Source organism: Schistocerca serialis, chromosome 2 (genome assembly GCF_023864345.2).
Source record: "Schistocerca serialis cubense isolate TAMUIC-IGC-003099 chromosome 2, iqSchSeri2.2, whole genome shotgun sequence".
In the NCBI taxonomy this organism is placed as follows: domain Eukaryota; kingdom Metazoa; phylum Arthropoda; class Insecta; order Orthoptera; family Acrididae; genus Schistocerca; species Schistocerca serialis.
Window position 1 is genome coordinate 569,044,567 of NC_064639.1, and position 16,644 is coordinate 569,061,210.

Below are 16,644 nucleotides of genomic sequence, written 5' to 3' on the forward strand. Positions count from 1 at the left end.
GGCTAAGCAGGGATGGCTAGAGGACAAATGTAAGGATGTAGAGGCCTATCTCACTAGGGGTAAGATAGATACTGCCTACAGGAAAATTAGAGAGACCTTTGGAGATAAGAGAACGACTTGTATGAATATCAAGAGCTCAGATGGAAACCCAGTTCTAAGCAAAGAAGGGAAAGCAGAAAGGTGGAAGGAGTATATAGAGGGTCTATACAAGGGCGATCTACTTGAGGACAATATTATGGAAATGGAAGAGGATGTAGATGAAGATGAAATGGGAGATACGATACTGCGTGAAGAGTTTGACAGAGCACTGAAAGACCTGAGTCGAAACAAGGACCCTGGAGTAGACAACATTCCATTGGAACTACTGACGGCCGTGGGAGAGCCAGTCCTGACAAAACTCTACCATCTGGTGAGCAAGATGTATGAAACAGGCGAAATACCCTCAGACTTCAAGAAGAATATAATAATTCCAATCCCAAAGAAAGCAGGTGTTGACAGATGTGAAAATTACCGAACTATCAGCTTAATAAGTCACAGCTGCAAAATACTAACACGAATTCTTTACAGACGAATGGAAAAACTAGTAGAAGCCAACCTCGGGGAAGATCAGTTTGATTCCGTAGAAACACTGGAACACGTGAGGCAATACTGACCTTACGACTTATCTTAGAAGAAAGATTAAGGAAAGGCAAACGTACGTTTCTAGCATTTGTAGACTTAGAGAAAGCTTTTGACAATGTTGACTGGAATACTCTCTTTCAAATTCTGAAGGTGGCAGGGGTAAAATACAGGGAGCGAAAGGCTATTTACAATTTGTACAGAAACCAGATGGCAGTTATAAGAGTCGAGGGACATGAAAGGGAAGCAGTGGTTGGGAAGGGAGTAAGACAGGGTTGTAGCCTCTCCCCGATGTTGTTCAATCTGTATATTGAGCAAGCAGTAAAGGAAACAAAAGAAAAATTCGGAGTAGGTATTAAAATTCATGGAGAAGAAATAAAAACTTTGAAGTTTGCCGATGACATTGTAATTCTGTCAGAGACAGCAAAGGACTTGGAAAAGCAGTTGAATGGAATGGACAGTGTCTTGAAAGGAGGATATAAGATGAACATCAACAAAAGCAAAACGAGGATAATGGAATGTAGTCTAATTAAGTCGGGTGATGCTGAGGGAATTAGATTAGGAAATGAGGCACTTAAAGTAGTAAAGGAGTTTTGCTATTTGGGGAGCAAAATAACTGATGATGGTCGAAGTAGAGAGGATATAAAATGTAGGCTGGCAATGGCAAGGAAAGCGTTTCTGAAGAAGAGAAATTTGTTAACATCCAGTATTGATTTAGGTGTCAGGAAGTCATTTCTGAAAGTATTCGTATGGAGTGTAGCCATGTATGGAAGTGAAACATGGACGATAAATAGTTTGGACAAGAAGAGAATAGAAGCTTTCGAAATGTGGTGCTACAGAAGAATGCTGAAGATTAGATGGGTAGATCACATAACTAATGAGGAAGTATTGAATAGGATTGGGGAGAAGAGAAGTTTGTGGCACAACTTGACCAGAAGAAGGGATCGGTTGGTAGGACATGTTCTGAGGCATCAAGGGATCACCAATTTAGTATTGGAGGGCAGCGTGGAGGGTAAAAATCGTAGAGGGAGACCAAGAGACGAATACACTAAGCAGATTCAAAAGGATGTAGGTTGCAGTAGGTACTGGGAGATGAAAAAGCTTGCACAGGATAGAGTGACATGGAGAGCTGCATCAAACCAGTCTCAGGACTGAAGACCACAACAACAACAACAACAACAACAATGCTGAGTAACAGAACCTTCCAGGTCACCCTAAACGGAAAGACAAGCAAAACAAAACTTATTAACAACGGGCTTCCGCAAGGCTCCGTATTGGCCCGTCTTCTGTTTAACCTCTATATAGCAGATCTCCCAAACACAGTCAAGAAAATTTTGCTATGCGGATGACATAGCACTGGCTACCAGAGACAAGTCTCTCTTCAATACAGAGGAAGTCCTTAATAATGACGTTGAAATACTATACAATTATTTCAAGAAATGGAGACTCGAGCCAAACCCTAACAAAACTGAAGTATCTGCATTCCATCTTAATAACAAAATGGCAAATGAAATTATTAACATAAAACTCGGAAACACCAACCTCAAACATAATAAGTTTCCAAAGTACTTAGGTATAACAAGGGATCACACTCTTTCTTACCGAAAACATCTGGAGAACACCACTGCAAAAATTGGAACACGGAATATCATCATCCAAAAACTTAGCGGTACTACTTGGGGAGCTAACGCAAAAACATTACGCACCTCATCTATCGCCTTAGTGTTCTCTGTGGCTGAGTACTGCACTCCAGTCTGGATTAATAGCTATCACACCAAACTTATTGACAGGCAATTAAATAACACAATGAGGTTGATTTCTGGAACTGTTAAATCAACGCCCACGTACTGGTTACCAGTGCTATGTAATATCCTGCCCCCGGACCTGCGTAGAAAAGCGGCCCTATTGCACGAATTCAGAAAGATTGAGACAAAACCAGAACTACCAATTAAAGAAGAATTCTCATAACTGCGACACACTCGATTGAAATCAAGAAAGCCACCCATACGCACAGCTGAGCAGCTTCAAAATAATAACTATGACCACATGAAACAATGGAGACTAGATTGGAACCAAAAGACAAATGACCAACTACAGACCTGGTTTGAGAGCTATAACTGCAACATCTCTGGAATGGAACTAACACGGAAAACATGGTCCGCATTAAATCGAATACGTATTCACTACATAAATGGGGAAGAGCGATGTCACCAGAATGCGACTGCGGTGCCCCTAGACAGACGATCCAACACATCCATGGTGAATGCTCCTTGCAACCATATGCAGGGAACTGGTCCGACTTCCTGGAGGCTTCCCCATTGGTGCTAGAATGGATCTCAAACCTCGATATAACCTTTTAACTGACCAATATAAACATAAATTAAATCTCTTGATCTCCATCTGCAATTTTTAACCTCTGTATTTTCCTCCGCTACAAAATTAGTGAGCCCTTGATGTCGCACAATGTGCCCTATAAACTGATCCCTTCTTTCAGTAAAGTTAAGTCACAAATTTATTTCATCTTTCCCTCTCCTTCCCTCTTTCCTGATGAGGCAACAGTTTGTTGCGAAAGCTTGAATTTTGTGTGTCTGTTTGTGTTTCTATCGACCTGCCAGCGCTTTCTTATGGTAAGTCACATCATCTTTGTTTTTAAATAAATTATATTTATGATTGTTATAAGATTTTAATGTCTAACACTTGACGTATTAATGTTGCATGTATAGCCGTACGCTAAATAAATAAATAAATAAATAACCTGTGACATATCTTTCATTTTACTAATGTCATACAAAAATAAAAAATCTCATTGTGACTTTTAAGCTGATGAAATTTCTCACTGGGAGAACTTACTATAATATCCAGTATTTTAAAGTAAAAATCTATTTAGTACTGCATTTCTGGATTTTGAGCTTTCATATCTTCTCCCACATACTGAAACTGTTCCTTCTTCAGTCAGTTTCACACCTCCATTGTACCTGCCTAAGATAGTTTTCTGTTTGAATGGGATTTACTCCCAGCTTACTGTCACACTTCTTCATTTATGTAAAACTTTTGTTGTTACCTGATTCATCCTTTTGGAGACATATTAAAATTTAAGATTTTGCCAAATTGTGAATACAGATCCATGTTGTAGTTGTTGTTGTTGTTGTTGTTGTTGTTACCTTCAGTCTGAAGACTGGTTTGATGGAGCTCTCCGTGCTGCTCGGTCATGTGCAAGCCTCATCATCTCCAAACAATTAATGTAATCTACATCCTTTTAAACCTGCTCGTGTATTCATCTCTTGATCTCCATCTGCAATTTTTAACCTCTGTATTTTCCTCCGCTACTAAATTAGTGAGCCCTTGATGTCTCTCAATGTGCCCTATAAACTGATCCCTTCTTTCAGTAAAGTTAAGTCACAAATTTCTTTCCTCCCCAATTGTATTTAGTACCACCTCATTGGCTACATGATATACCCATCCAGTCTTTAGCACTCTCTTGTAGCACCACATTTCTAAAGCTTCTATCATCTCCTCATCTTTGCAGAAACAGACATAATGTCTTATGGGATAACAGCAATAAGTGATTATATAATGTTACTTAAAATCTGTCTTGATTGCAAATTTTTTATTCATATGACTGGTTTTGGTTCTTTCAGAACCATCTTCAAATCTGATATTTCAGTTACAGGAGTATCCCGTCCAAATCCAGCAACTTTCACGTGCTGCGTCACATATGTGACACAGCAGGTGAAAGTTGCTGGATTTGGACGGATTACTCCTGTAACTGAAATATCCGATCTGAAGATGGTTCTAAACGAACCGAAACCGGTCATATGAATAAAAATTTTGCAATCAAGACAGATTTTAAGTAACATCTCCTCATCTTGTCCGAACTGCTTGTCATCCAAATTTTACTTCCTACTAGGCTACACTTCTAATGCTTAAATCTGTATTAGATGTTAACGATTTTCTCTTGTTCATGAATGATTCTTTTGCCATTGCCAATCTATATTTTATCATCTCAACTTCAACCATCTGTTACTTTACTGCCAAAATAGCAAAATTCATCTACTGCTTTTAGTGTGTCATTTGCTAATAAGTTCTCTCGGGTTTTCTTACTCAATTAGTCTACATTCCATTAGCCTCATTTTGATTTTGCTTGTATCGTCCTATCTAGACACAATCCAATCCATTCAACTGCTCTTAAAAGTACTTGGATGTTTCTGACAGAATTACAATGACATCAGTGAATATCAAAGCTTTCATTCCCCCCCCCCCCCCCCCCCCCCCCCTCCCGAGATCTATTTCCTTTACTGTATTTTTATTTAGTTTCCTTTATTGCTTGCTCAGTGTGCAGGTTGAATAACATCAGGGACAGGTTGCAACCCTGTTTCAGTCTCTTCTCAATCACTGCTTCCCTTCCATACCCCTCGACTCCAGTTATGTGTCTGGCTCGTGTATAGGTTGTAAATGGCATATTGCTTTCTGTATTTTACCCCTAATACTCTCAGAATTTCAGATAGAGTATTCCAGTCAACATTGTCAAAAGCTTTCTCCAAATCTACAGAAGCTGTAAACAGAGGATTACCTGTCTCCTAAAATTAATAGTAGGGTCAGTATTGCCTTGCATGTTGCTTAACATTATTTCCTTTCATCTATTAAAGTCAATACCTCTTTTGATATCCAAGGATTTCTACTAGGCTTTGTCTTTTTACCTGTTTGATCATCTGTTGTGGTCAGGCGATCATTGCTTAGTGCTCTACTTATCCTGGTTCCATCTCCTTAATTTCCTATCTTTTTGTACTCTCAATAACCAATAAATTATGTAGAGTGTCCACATCTGCTCCTGGAAATTTCCTACATCTGGTTCCAAAATCTCTGTCTTACCTTTACGTAATCAATCTGAAACCTGGTGTCCCCAGGTCCCTTTCATGCATACAGTTTTCTTCCCTGAATCTTAAACCAGTTGTTAGCAATGATTTGATTATGCTCTGTGCAGAACTACACTATGGGGCTTCCTCTTTCATTCCTTTCACCCAGTGCATATTCACCCACTATTTTTCCTTCTCTAGCTCTTCCTGCCGTCAAACTCCAGTCCACCATCACAGTTAAGTTTCCCTCTACCGTAACTGTCTGAATGATTTCCTAAGATACATTTCTTCAGTCTCTTCATTTACGGCGTTAGTTGGTATATAAACTTACACTGCTATGGAGGGTGGTGGCTTCAGGTCTATCTTCACTACATTAATTTGTTCTCTGCAGTGTCCATAGTAGCTGATCTGCATTCTTATATTCTTATATTCTTATTCATTATTAGGCCTACTTCTGCATTACCCATATTTGTTTTCGTATTTATAACCCTGTACTCGCATTACCAGGAGTCTTGTTAGTCCTACCAGCACACTTCACTAATCCCCATTATATATAACTTCAAACTATTCATTTTCTTTTTAAATTTTCTAATCTACTTACCCACTTAAGGGATAAAAAATTCCACACTTCGATCTGTATGTTTCCCGTCGGGAACTTCTTTACCCCAAAACATTTTATTCAAGAGGACACCGTTGCCATTTAACCGTGCAGTAGAGATTCTTGCCCTTGGGTAAAATAACAGTAGTAGTTTCCCCTTGCCTCCAGCTGTTTGCAGTATCAACGTGGCAGTGCAGTGCACTCTGATGTTAAAGGCCCCTGCAACTACTGAAAAACCTGCTGCCTCTTCAGGAGTCACACAGTTGTCTAGCCTCCCAACAAATACCTCTCCATTGTGGTTGCATGTACGGTACAGCTATCTATATCACTGAGTCATCCAAGCCGGTCAATGATAAATGGGGGTGTAGATCCAGGTGTCTCGACAAGTTGACAAATGTGATTTGTATCCATTATCAATTGCTGCATTGTTCTATTGTTAAAGATTTTACAATTAAATCAAGGCAAATGCTTCTGTTACCTTTATGAATAATGTCATGGCAAAATTCAAATGATAATGTAATAATGCAGCTAATAAAACTGAACTTACAATCAAAACTATTGTGGCCAGTAGTTTTAACATTCTGTGAAAGCTATTCTACAATGACATCCACCATTAAAATTTTATCTTTGAATGTAAAGACAGATCTGTACTTTTTGAATGATTGCTTTGGATGAAACAGCATATAATATCATAAGCTTGTAAATGTAATACATCAGTATTCAAAACTACCTTACAAATGAATTCTGCTTTGTTTTATTTAAATTGTACCCATGTTTTCTAAATTGTTGTTATTCTTTCTTTTTTTCTTTGTTTGGGTAATCTGGACCATGCATAAATTTCAATGCTTCCTTCATTGTTGTTCTTTCTTTTTCCTCCAGTATTCTTTTATCTTTTCACTATGTATCCTTTTTCTCTCCTCGGACCATTTTGACCCTGTCTTCTTCTCCCTCCTGCTTTGGAATCATTCCATTTTTGACACTTTCTTCTTGAAAATCTCTCTGTTGCATCTTTTTCACTTACATTGCTTCTTTCCAAATATTTTCTAACCTCTTGAATCCAGGCTATTGTTGGCTTCTTGTCCCAGAGATATTTAAAAATCTATTTGGTTAACCTGTTGATGTTCATTCAGTATAAGTGTCCAAAAAAATAGCAGTCGCCTCTTTTGTAGTGTTCCATATATGTTTGCTATGTTGCAATAAACATCTTCATTGCTTCTTAGTTTACATACCTCTGTATTTTTTGGTGGCCCAAGTATTTTTAGAATGATTTTTCTTTCAAGGACTTAAATTTTGTGTAATTTACAGTTCAGTACTAAACTTTCACTTGCATTCACGGGTTTTACTACTATGTTGTAGTGCTGTATCTTAAGATTTTTACACAGACATCTTTTGTTGTACACATTCCTAACATTCTGGAGCATTTTTTATATTTGTCATAAATTTTGTTTTTTTCCACATATATTCTTAAACCTGCTTTGTTGGCTATTTCTTATAAGAGATTGATTTGTATTCCAGCATTTGTTAGGTTTTCAGAAAGAATGGCAAAATCATCAGTAAATGCTGAACAGTGAATTTCAATACCTTTGTTTTTAGTTTCCAGTCTGATTGGTGATAGCTTCTGTTCTTTTACTTTTTGTTTCCATTTTCTTACTGTTTTCTCTAGCACACAGTTAAAGAGTAGTGGAGACAGGTCATCACCTTGCCTTACACCTATTTTTATGTTGAATGCCTTCAATATTTCACCCCAAAACTTTACTTTTGATTTGGTGTCTGCGAGCATTTCATGAATAAGGTTTGCTAATTTAGATTTGATGCCAAATTCTCTAATCACTTGGTCTAGTGTTTCACTATCAACCAAGTCAAATGCCTTTTTAAAACATATAAATGTTGAAACTACATCTTTAGAGTTCGCAAGCCTGTAACGAATTATGGACTTAAAGATTGAAAATCTGTTCTGAGCAGGATCTGCCCTTTCTAAATCCCCTCTGATATTCTCCCAAATGACTTTCAAGTGTGGCTTCTACCTTGGTTAGTAATATTGTTGAAAATATTTTATAACCTACTGGCAACAAAGATATACTTCTGTAGTGACTTAAATTTTGCTTAACACCTTTCTTGTGCAAGAAATGGATGAGAGCCACTTTCCAGTCTTCTGGTATCTTTTAAGTTTCCCATATTTCTTCAGACATGAGGTGAAGGCTCGTTATAATTTTTGGTTCAGACCATTTAGTAAGTTCAGCTGCAATAGCATCTTCTCCACTGGCTTTGTTGTTTCTCAGGGTACTTATTGCTGCTTTAATTTATTCAGCTGTAGGTGGTGGAACTGCTGCTGTATTTTCATGGAGATCTGGAAATTCTAGCTTACAGTCTGGTTCTTCACAGTTCAGTAATTTTTCAAAGTACTTTCATAGTATTTAACAGTTCTGGCTGTTGCTTAGGTCTGCTTTAACATTTTCATCTGTGATGCAAATACTTGGAGCTCGGTAGCCCTTTAGATGACCTTTAAACATTTGATATAAATTCTGGGAGTTATTTTTTGTTTTGTATGTCAAGAAGTTGTGATTTCCCAAAAGATCTCTTAGCACTCTTCATTCTTGCTGTTTCTTACCTTTACATTCTAAATTCATCAAGGTGTTCAGGCTTCCCAGAACATTTCCATTTCTCCCATTGTTTTGTTCTTTCTGTAACTGCTTCACAAATTTCATTCCAATAGACTTTCTTCTTCATTTTCGTTGTTCCAAATACATTTTTCTCTGCCCTGTTGATATCTTTCGATATTTATCCTATTTCCTTGATTTAGTTACTTTAATTTCTTCCTGAAAATTTTTTATTACCTCTTTGGTCATGTTGACCTGTCTGTATTGTATTTAATTAATTTTTGCTGTCTCTTTTTCTTTTTCTTGGGGAGACATTTCAGTTCAATTTTACTCAGGTAATGATAAGAATCAGATTCCCTGTTTCTTGCAACTTTTACATTCATGATTTCTTTAAAATTGCATTTAGAAATAGCCACTTCATCTAACTGGAAATCCCCTAGCACTGGATTCGGAGAGATCCGTGTTTCTGCCTTACTTCGTAATTTTTTGAAGGAGGTTGACATTATCTTCAACTGAAGTGTTCTACAAAGACTGATTAGTCTTATGCCATTTTTGTTTGTTCTTTTATAGGCTGGATAATGTCGTACCATTTTTTGAAACGATTTTTCCCTCCCTATTCGTGTATTGCAATCCCCCTTTAGTATGGCATCATTTGATTTTGGAATTTGTGATATTTTTTCTTCTGGAGGTTCCCAGAATGCTTCTACTTTACTCGGATTTTTCTTAATTTCATCATTGATTGGAGCATGACAATTAACAAACGTATACTATTTATTTTTGCATTTAACTGTGAGAAGAAATAGTCTTTTTGAACTGGATTTGAATTCTATAATGTTATCTACTAAATTTTTATGAACATAGAAAGTGGTCCAAGTATTGCCATGTCTTTCTCGATTTTTATTGCTGGTTTAACCTTAAAAATTCTATGGTTTTTGGCTTCTGTAACATTTCCATCCAAAAATCTTGTTCCTTGAATTGCTAAAATTTTGTATTTCATGCTTATCCAAGAGAATTTAAAGTTTTTTTTGTTGACCAAATTTTAGTAATGAGTTTACATTCAGGGTGCCTGCAAAGAGTTTGCTTTCGAACTTTAGTTTGGAAGGTTACCAAGGATACCCTGACTCATCCTTAAAGCAGATGTTGGGACTCCCCAGAACCCTAGGTCCCGAAGCATTGCATAAAGCAATGGTGGATTCCTCTTCAGTTACCGCCTGGGGTAGTGCTTTCTTCTAGCGGGCCTTCCATTCTGCAGTTGAAATTGTACACTGTACATAGTAGGAAATAAATTCCAAGGTAAGATCAGATTGTTAGTCTAAAATGATCATTTTTCATGGTTTTCTCCATTAAGTTCTTCCGCTCTCTCTGCCACTGGGAGTTAGGATTCCTCTTCCACTTTTGAGACCATTGACCAGGCTTCACCTCTAAACCTAGGCATGGGCCCTCACAAGGTGCCACCATCCAGAGCCAGTTGGCCCATGTTTTTTTTTACGAGGTGTTACTTCTCCCTCTCCTCCTTCCTCATCACTTGGTAGATGAGGCCCCGGGCTTGGGACCGGCAGTGGTGGAGTTTATTATTATTTCTTTCTTGTCTCAGACATTACGTCTGGTTAAAAATGGAAGGTGACGCGGACCTTGATCAAGCGTGCCTTCCTTTTAACTGTACGGTATATATTACATTGCATTTAGGAACTTTCGGGTAATTGAACAAGTGTCAATAATTACAGATTTCTGTAATTGTATATATAAGTTTGGAGGTAGCTGTATTCCATTGGTGTACTGGTGGATATTGTGTGGTATGACTCCTGTAGTTGATAGTATAATTGGTATAATGTCAACTTTATCCTGATGCCACATGTCCTTGACTTCCTCAGCCAGTTGGATGTATTTTTCAATTTTTTCTTCTGTTTTCTTTTGTATATTTGTTGTATTGGGTATGGATATTTCGACTAGTTGTGTTAATTTCTTCTTTTTATTGGTGAGTATGATGTCAGGTTTGTTATGTGGTGTTGTTTTATCTGTTATAATGGTTCTGTTCCAGTATAATTTGTATTCATCGTTCTCCAGTACATTTTGTGGTGCATACTTGTATGTGGGAACATGTTGTTTTATAAGTTTATGTTGTAAGGCAAGCTGTTGATGTATTATTTTTGCTACATTGTCATGTCTTCTGGGGTATTCTGTATTTGCTAGTATTGTACATCCGCTTGTGATGTGATCTACTGTTTCCATTTGTTGTTTGCAAAGTCTGCATTTATCTGTTGTGGTATTGGGATCTTTAATAATATGCTTGCTGTAATATCTGGTGTTTATTGTTTGATCCTGTATTGCAATCACGAATCCTTCCGTCTCACTGCATATATTGCCTTTTCTTAGCCATGTGTTGGATGCGTCTTGATCGATGTGTGGCTGTGTTAGATGATATACGGGTGCTTGGCATGTAGTGTTTTCTTTTTCCAATTTACTTTCTTCGTATCTGTTGATGTTACGTGATCTAAAGGGTTGTAGAAGTGGTTATGAAATTGCAGTGGTGTAGCCGATGCATTTATATGAGTGATTGCTTTGTGTATTTTGCTAGTTCCTGCTCGTCCTAGAAAGAATTTTCTTAAATTGTCTACCTGTCCATAATGTAGGTTTTTTATGTCGATAAATCCCCTTCCTCCTTCCTTTCTGCTTAATGTGAATCTTTCAGTTGCTGAATGTATGTGATGTATTCTATATTTGTGGCATTGTCATCGTGTAAGTGTATTGAGTGCTTCTAGGTATGTGTTACTCCATTTCACTACTCCAAATGAGTAGGTCAATATTGGTATAGCATAAGTATTTATAGCTTTTGTCTTGTTTCTTGCTGTCAATTCTGTTTTCAGTATTTTTGTTAGTCTTCATCTATATTTTTCTTTTAGTTGTTCTTTAATATTTGTATTATCTATTCCTATTTTTTGTCTGTATCCTAGATATTTATAGGCATCTGTTTTTTCCATCGCTTCTATGCAGTCGCCGTGGTTATCCAATACGTAATCTTCTTGTTTAGTGTGTTTTCCCTTGACTATGCTATTTTTCTTACATTTGTCTGCTCCAAAAGCCATATTTATATCATTGCTGAATACTTCTGTTATCTTTAGTAATCGGTTGAGTTGTTGCTGCCAGTAGTTTTAGGTCATCCATGTATAGCAGATGTGTGATTTTGTGTGGGTATGTTCCAGTAATATTGTATCCATAATTTGTATTATTTAGCATGTTGGATAGTGGGTTCAGAGCAAGGCAGAACCAGAAAGGACTTAATGAGTCTCCTTAGTATATTCCATGCTTAATCTGTATTGGCTATGATGTGATATTATTTGAATTTGTTTGGATATTAAGTGTGGTTTTCCATTTTTTCATTACTATGTTTAGGAACTGTATCAGTTTAGGATCTACTTTGTATATTTCCAATATTTGTAGTAACCATGAGTGGGGTACACTATCAAAAGCTTTTTGGTAATCAATGTATGCATAGTGTAGCGACCTTTGTTTAGTTTTAGCTTGATATGTCACCTCTGCATCTATTATCAGTTGCTCTTTACATCCTCGTGCTCCTTTGCAACAGCCTTTTTGTTCTTCATTTATAATTTTGTTCTGTGTTGTATGTGTCATTAATTTCTGTGTAATGACTGAAGTTAATATTTTGTATATTGTTGGTAGGCATGTTATGGGGCGATATTTAGCTGGGTTTGCTGTGTCTGCTTGATCTTTAGGTTTCAGATAGGGGGTTGGGTAGCATTGCCACTACATATTACAGTTCCCCCTTTCCAATCTCTGTGTCTTGTACTTTGATTGTGTGGTTAATGTTTGTCTACATTCTTGCCTTCTTCACTCTCACCACCTGTTTCATGATGTCTCTTATAAGTGGACTTAGCACACTTGTTCCTTCTGTTTTTCTACTGTTGTTTTCTTATGTGACTTTATCTTATAGAAGAAATTTGTAATAATTCTGTGTTCTGATTTACACAACCCATTTTTCTTACAGGGCAGACACACCCAAGCCGGAAATATACCATTCGAAGGCCTTTCAGACCTATGAGAAAGGACAGAACTCGCCAGGCAAGGATTCTCTTCTAGTGAAGGATGAGACTTTTCCAGAGCTTGCTGGCCCAGCCCGATCTTCCCCAGAGGACAATGAGAGCGAGTGTTCATGCCCTGGACGTGAAGATGGTGATGCCTTCCCCAAGGCCTTTGAACGGGATCTCGTGACACCTACTAACCTGGCAACCACAGTAGAAAATGGGACTGATGCGGACAGCAGACAGGTATTATTTTGGTACTGGTCTGTAGCATTTGATACTTCTCAGAAGTACTTCTTGGAGCTTGTGTTCATAAATTAATATTATAGAGGCCCCTACAAGCTCCGTTAAACTTCATAATATGTCTTACTGGGAAAATAGCTGTTTCGTATAATTTTCACACTGGTATTTTGGCAGGCCACTGTCATGCTCATTGGAATTATCAAATGTGTGGTCTATAGTTCCTCAAGCCTGCTAGTTAAAACTAAATTAATTAATTGTGTGTCAAGGAGGAAAGTACAGAGCTTGCATTCGACACTTCCTTTCAGAATTGTGGGATTTATACTGCTGGCCATTAAAATTGCAACATCATGAGGTGCATGCAACAAAATGAAGTATATTCTACAAGCTTGGATATGCAAATGATTGGCATATCTGTGCAGTCACTCAAAGTAGGTGGGATTAAATATCTACATTCTGTGATTAAGAAAATTTTACACAACGAGTTTCTCATTCAAAAATGTCACAACCAACCAACAATTAAATGTGACGATGATGCTTCACGCAAAGAGGAAATATGTCTATCAGCATGTTTCAGAATTTGACAGTGGCAATATTGGGGCCTGTTGGCTTTTTTATTGTTCCACAATGTTGCTGCTTGTACTGATCGCAATCCCATGACCATTTGCGTTCTCCAAGAGAACAATAAATTTGAAAAATTCTATTCTAAAACCAGCTCTAGACATAAGAGTTCATTTTCTATCCACAAGCTAAACAACTGTTCTCTCTCTCTTCATGCTTAAATATCTGCAATATTTCACACAAATGTAGGTCCGGGAGACCTGTACTCAATGGCTTGCAGGATTCCAACAGCTCCCTGCAGCTACTGCTTAAGAGGACAAATATATCGTTCATTTCGCTGTGGGGTGTGGAACAGCCATATCATGTACCTAAAAATAAGAAAATACATTGTTTCCAGCAAGAAAAGTATTCATATGGACAGTACAGTGATGTCTTGAGCAGTAGGATTCTGCTGCTGTCAAACTCAAACATAGGCTGTCCAATTGTTCCTTTTTCTTACACTGCTCATAATGTGAACATACCACAAACTATAAACATAGAAATGTGATTTGTGACTGGGAAACCTGCTACATAATCTTTCCATATATATGAAGTATAAATGGCATTACTCCTACGTACTTTGTCCATCTGCACTCAAATGTTAATCATTTGCATACTCGTGCATATAACAAACTTCATGCAGGGTCATCTGGGATATCTGGGAAAGACTTGGGGATTTTTTCATCCAGGAGAAAACTGGGAAGAACCCGAGAATTTTTTAGAATTCCAGGAATTTTTCATTGTTCTGATTTAAGTTTTTGTAATTTTGACAGGTAAGAACTGATACTCAAACATGAATTTTACTTTATCCCACTACTGCAGTATAATAATGCAGCAGTAAAACATAAGAGAGAGATAAACGTGAATATAAAACTTCAGCCGCAAAGAAAATGTTCCATGTACAACAGCAAAACACAGTGTGCACGCAAGTGTCCGCTAATAGCAAAGTGTGTCAATGGCTTTAGGACATACATTATGCAGTACTTTGTAACAGCAAACTGCTTTCGATGAGCATGGCATCGCAGCTGTTTACATTACTAACAAGTCGCGGGAAAATATTGTGAATGGTTGTTTGGTAAGCATTAATTTCAAAGTAAATTTCTTTCACGCAAGATGAATAGTGTTACACGTGTTTGACTCTCATTCAAAACTTCACACTTTGAGGTCTAGTCACTTAGAAAAACCTCGGGCCCAGAAAATCAGACATTTTTGTCATAATTTATAATTTTACTGGCACTTTTGTGTTTGATATATCGTAAAGGGTAACACAAACAAAAAATACCAATATTATTTGTGAAAGTTTAGATTTTCTTGTAGCAACACTATATGTATATTAATTTAAACCATGGACTTGTCTTATTTGTGTGTTCATGCTACTTGACAGTGATTTGCTATTGGCTGATTGCGTCATGTGTTTATGTTCTGAATATCTTCTGTCATTTGCTGACGGGATAACATGACTGGAGCTACAATTGGCTGACAAAAGTGCAACACAATCTGCATTTCAGTGCTTCACAAACTAACATGTTGTATTCAGTGGAATTAATACTTATACTTTCATAATAAGAAAACACGAAGTGTGCATATTGCTGTGCATAAAATCTTTCCAAAACACATTAATTTTTTGCTAGGTTTTGCTTTTGAAAGTACCAATACCTTCTATGCTATTGTGTAATGATTAATAAGTTTTACAGTTCTAAGGGAAAGTACACTGTCACTGAATGTGGAGAAAGTGTTTTTTCATCTGGGAATTGTTTTTTCAGAGTTCTTGTCTTCACTCTGTTCGTGTCAATTTGAAGTTCGTTGCATGCCCCTTCATGATGGCTCAGTTCTAATGGCTATCAGTGTAGGAAATACTAATATTGACTAGAGTGCCAAAACAACAGCAGCAAAACAATATAAGTTAAAAATTATTAACTTGAAAGTAGCTTGATGTTCTGTCTTAAATTAAGTAATTTGTGGAAAAAAGTTAATGACCTGTTAACAATTATTTTTAAAAGTTAGACACAAAAGAACACGGTGGTTGTTCATAGTATTTGCTATTTTATTACTTTGTTGCAAATTTATGATGTTAAGGCAGTTTCTATTATCTAGCTAATTTGAGATTTAGCAGTTTGTGTTGGTGGCACATCAACAGCTCTGCTTAGTCAGGAAGCTGAATGTTGACCACAGAGCTGGACAGAGACTTCTATGTGAGGGAACGGAAACAGGGAAGTTAGAAATGTTAAGAAATAATTGTAATGATAAATAGAAGTGCTATTAAAATACTGATTCTGCCAGGGAGTTAATGCTGTGAATAATGACAAGTGTGGTAGTGGTAAGGGACCAATTTATTGATCTTGTAGTGAAAAATAGTACAACACTGTATATAAATGCAATGTTTTCCCACTGAAAGTTCTTACTAATATTAAACAGCATAAGAATATTACATATCATTAGGAGCACAGTAGATTACTAGAAAAGTTATTGATTATGACAAACTAAGTGGTAATTGTCCAAAAGAAGAAAAAGGAAAGTGGGTGGAGCTCAGGTCTACAATTATGCTGTTAATCCTCCAGTGTACTGTACTAATGCTCTGTTGTTAAACAGAAAATCTTATAAGGAAATATTCCATGTATTCATATATTACTGGGAAGCTGTAGCAGGAATACAAATTATGAAAGGAATAAAGGAAACCAGTTATTGCATAGTTAGATGGGAAGTTAGCTGTGTTGGAAAGATTGAGCAGGGGTTTGGAAGTTGGCGTAGCATGAAGATAGAACAGAATTTTTCGTAGATTGAGTGGATGGTGAAAGTACCAGTTCAGAAGATGGAGGAGGGTGTTACTCATTTCAAGGCTGAGAGATCTAGTTGAAAACCCAGTGGAAGATATCTTTCAGTTGTTCTAACCTAGGCTGATCCTGGGTGATGTGGAGGGTGCTTCTTCGAAGCTAATTGTTGGCAGAAGTTTGGGGATGGTGAGAGTTCAGGAAATTGAGAGCTTCTGTGGATATGGTAGATTAGATCTGCTTGCAGACAAGGTTTGAAGGGTCATACCTATCTGCGAAGGTCTTAGTAAGATCTTCGTACTAGGCAATATTTTATTTGTCACTTGATGATGT

At 37.2% G+C, this 16,644-nt stretch overlaps 1 protein-coding gene across 10 annotated transcripts in view; it reads left to right on the plus strand.

Moving 5' to 3' along the window:
- Window positions 1-16,644, plus strand: part of LOC126457568 (nuclear receptor coactivator 7) — a 799,075-nt gene that overhangs the window by 547,488 nt on the left and 234,943 nt on the right. For all 10 annotated transcript variants that reach the window (XM_050093982.1, XM_050093983.1, XM_050093984.1 and 7 more), the window contains one exon: window positions 12,670-12,949. In XM_050093982.1, coding sequence (XP_049949939.1) covers window positions 12,670-12,949 — 280 coding nt within the window. The remainder of the gene's footprint in view (window positions 1-12,669; window positions 12,950-16,644) is intronic.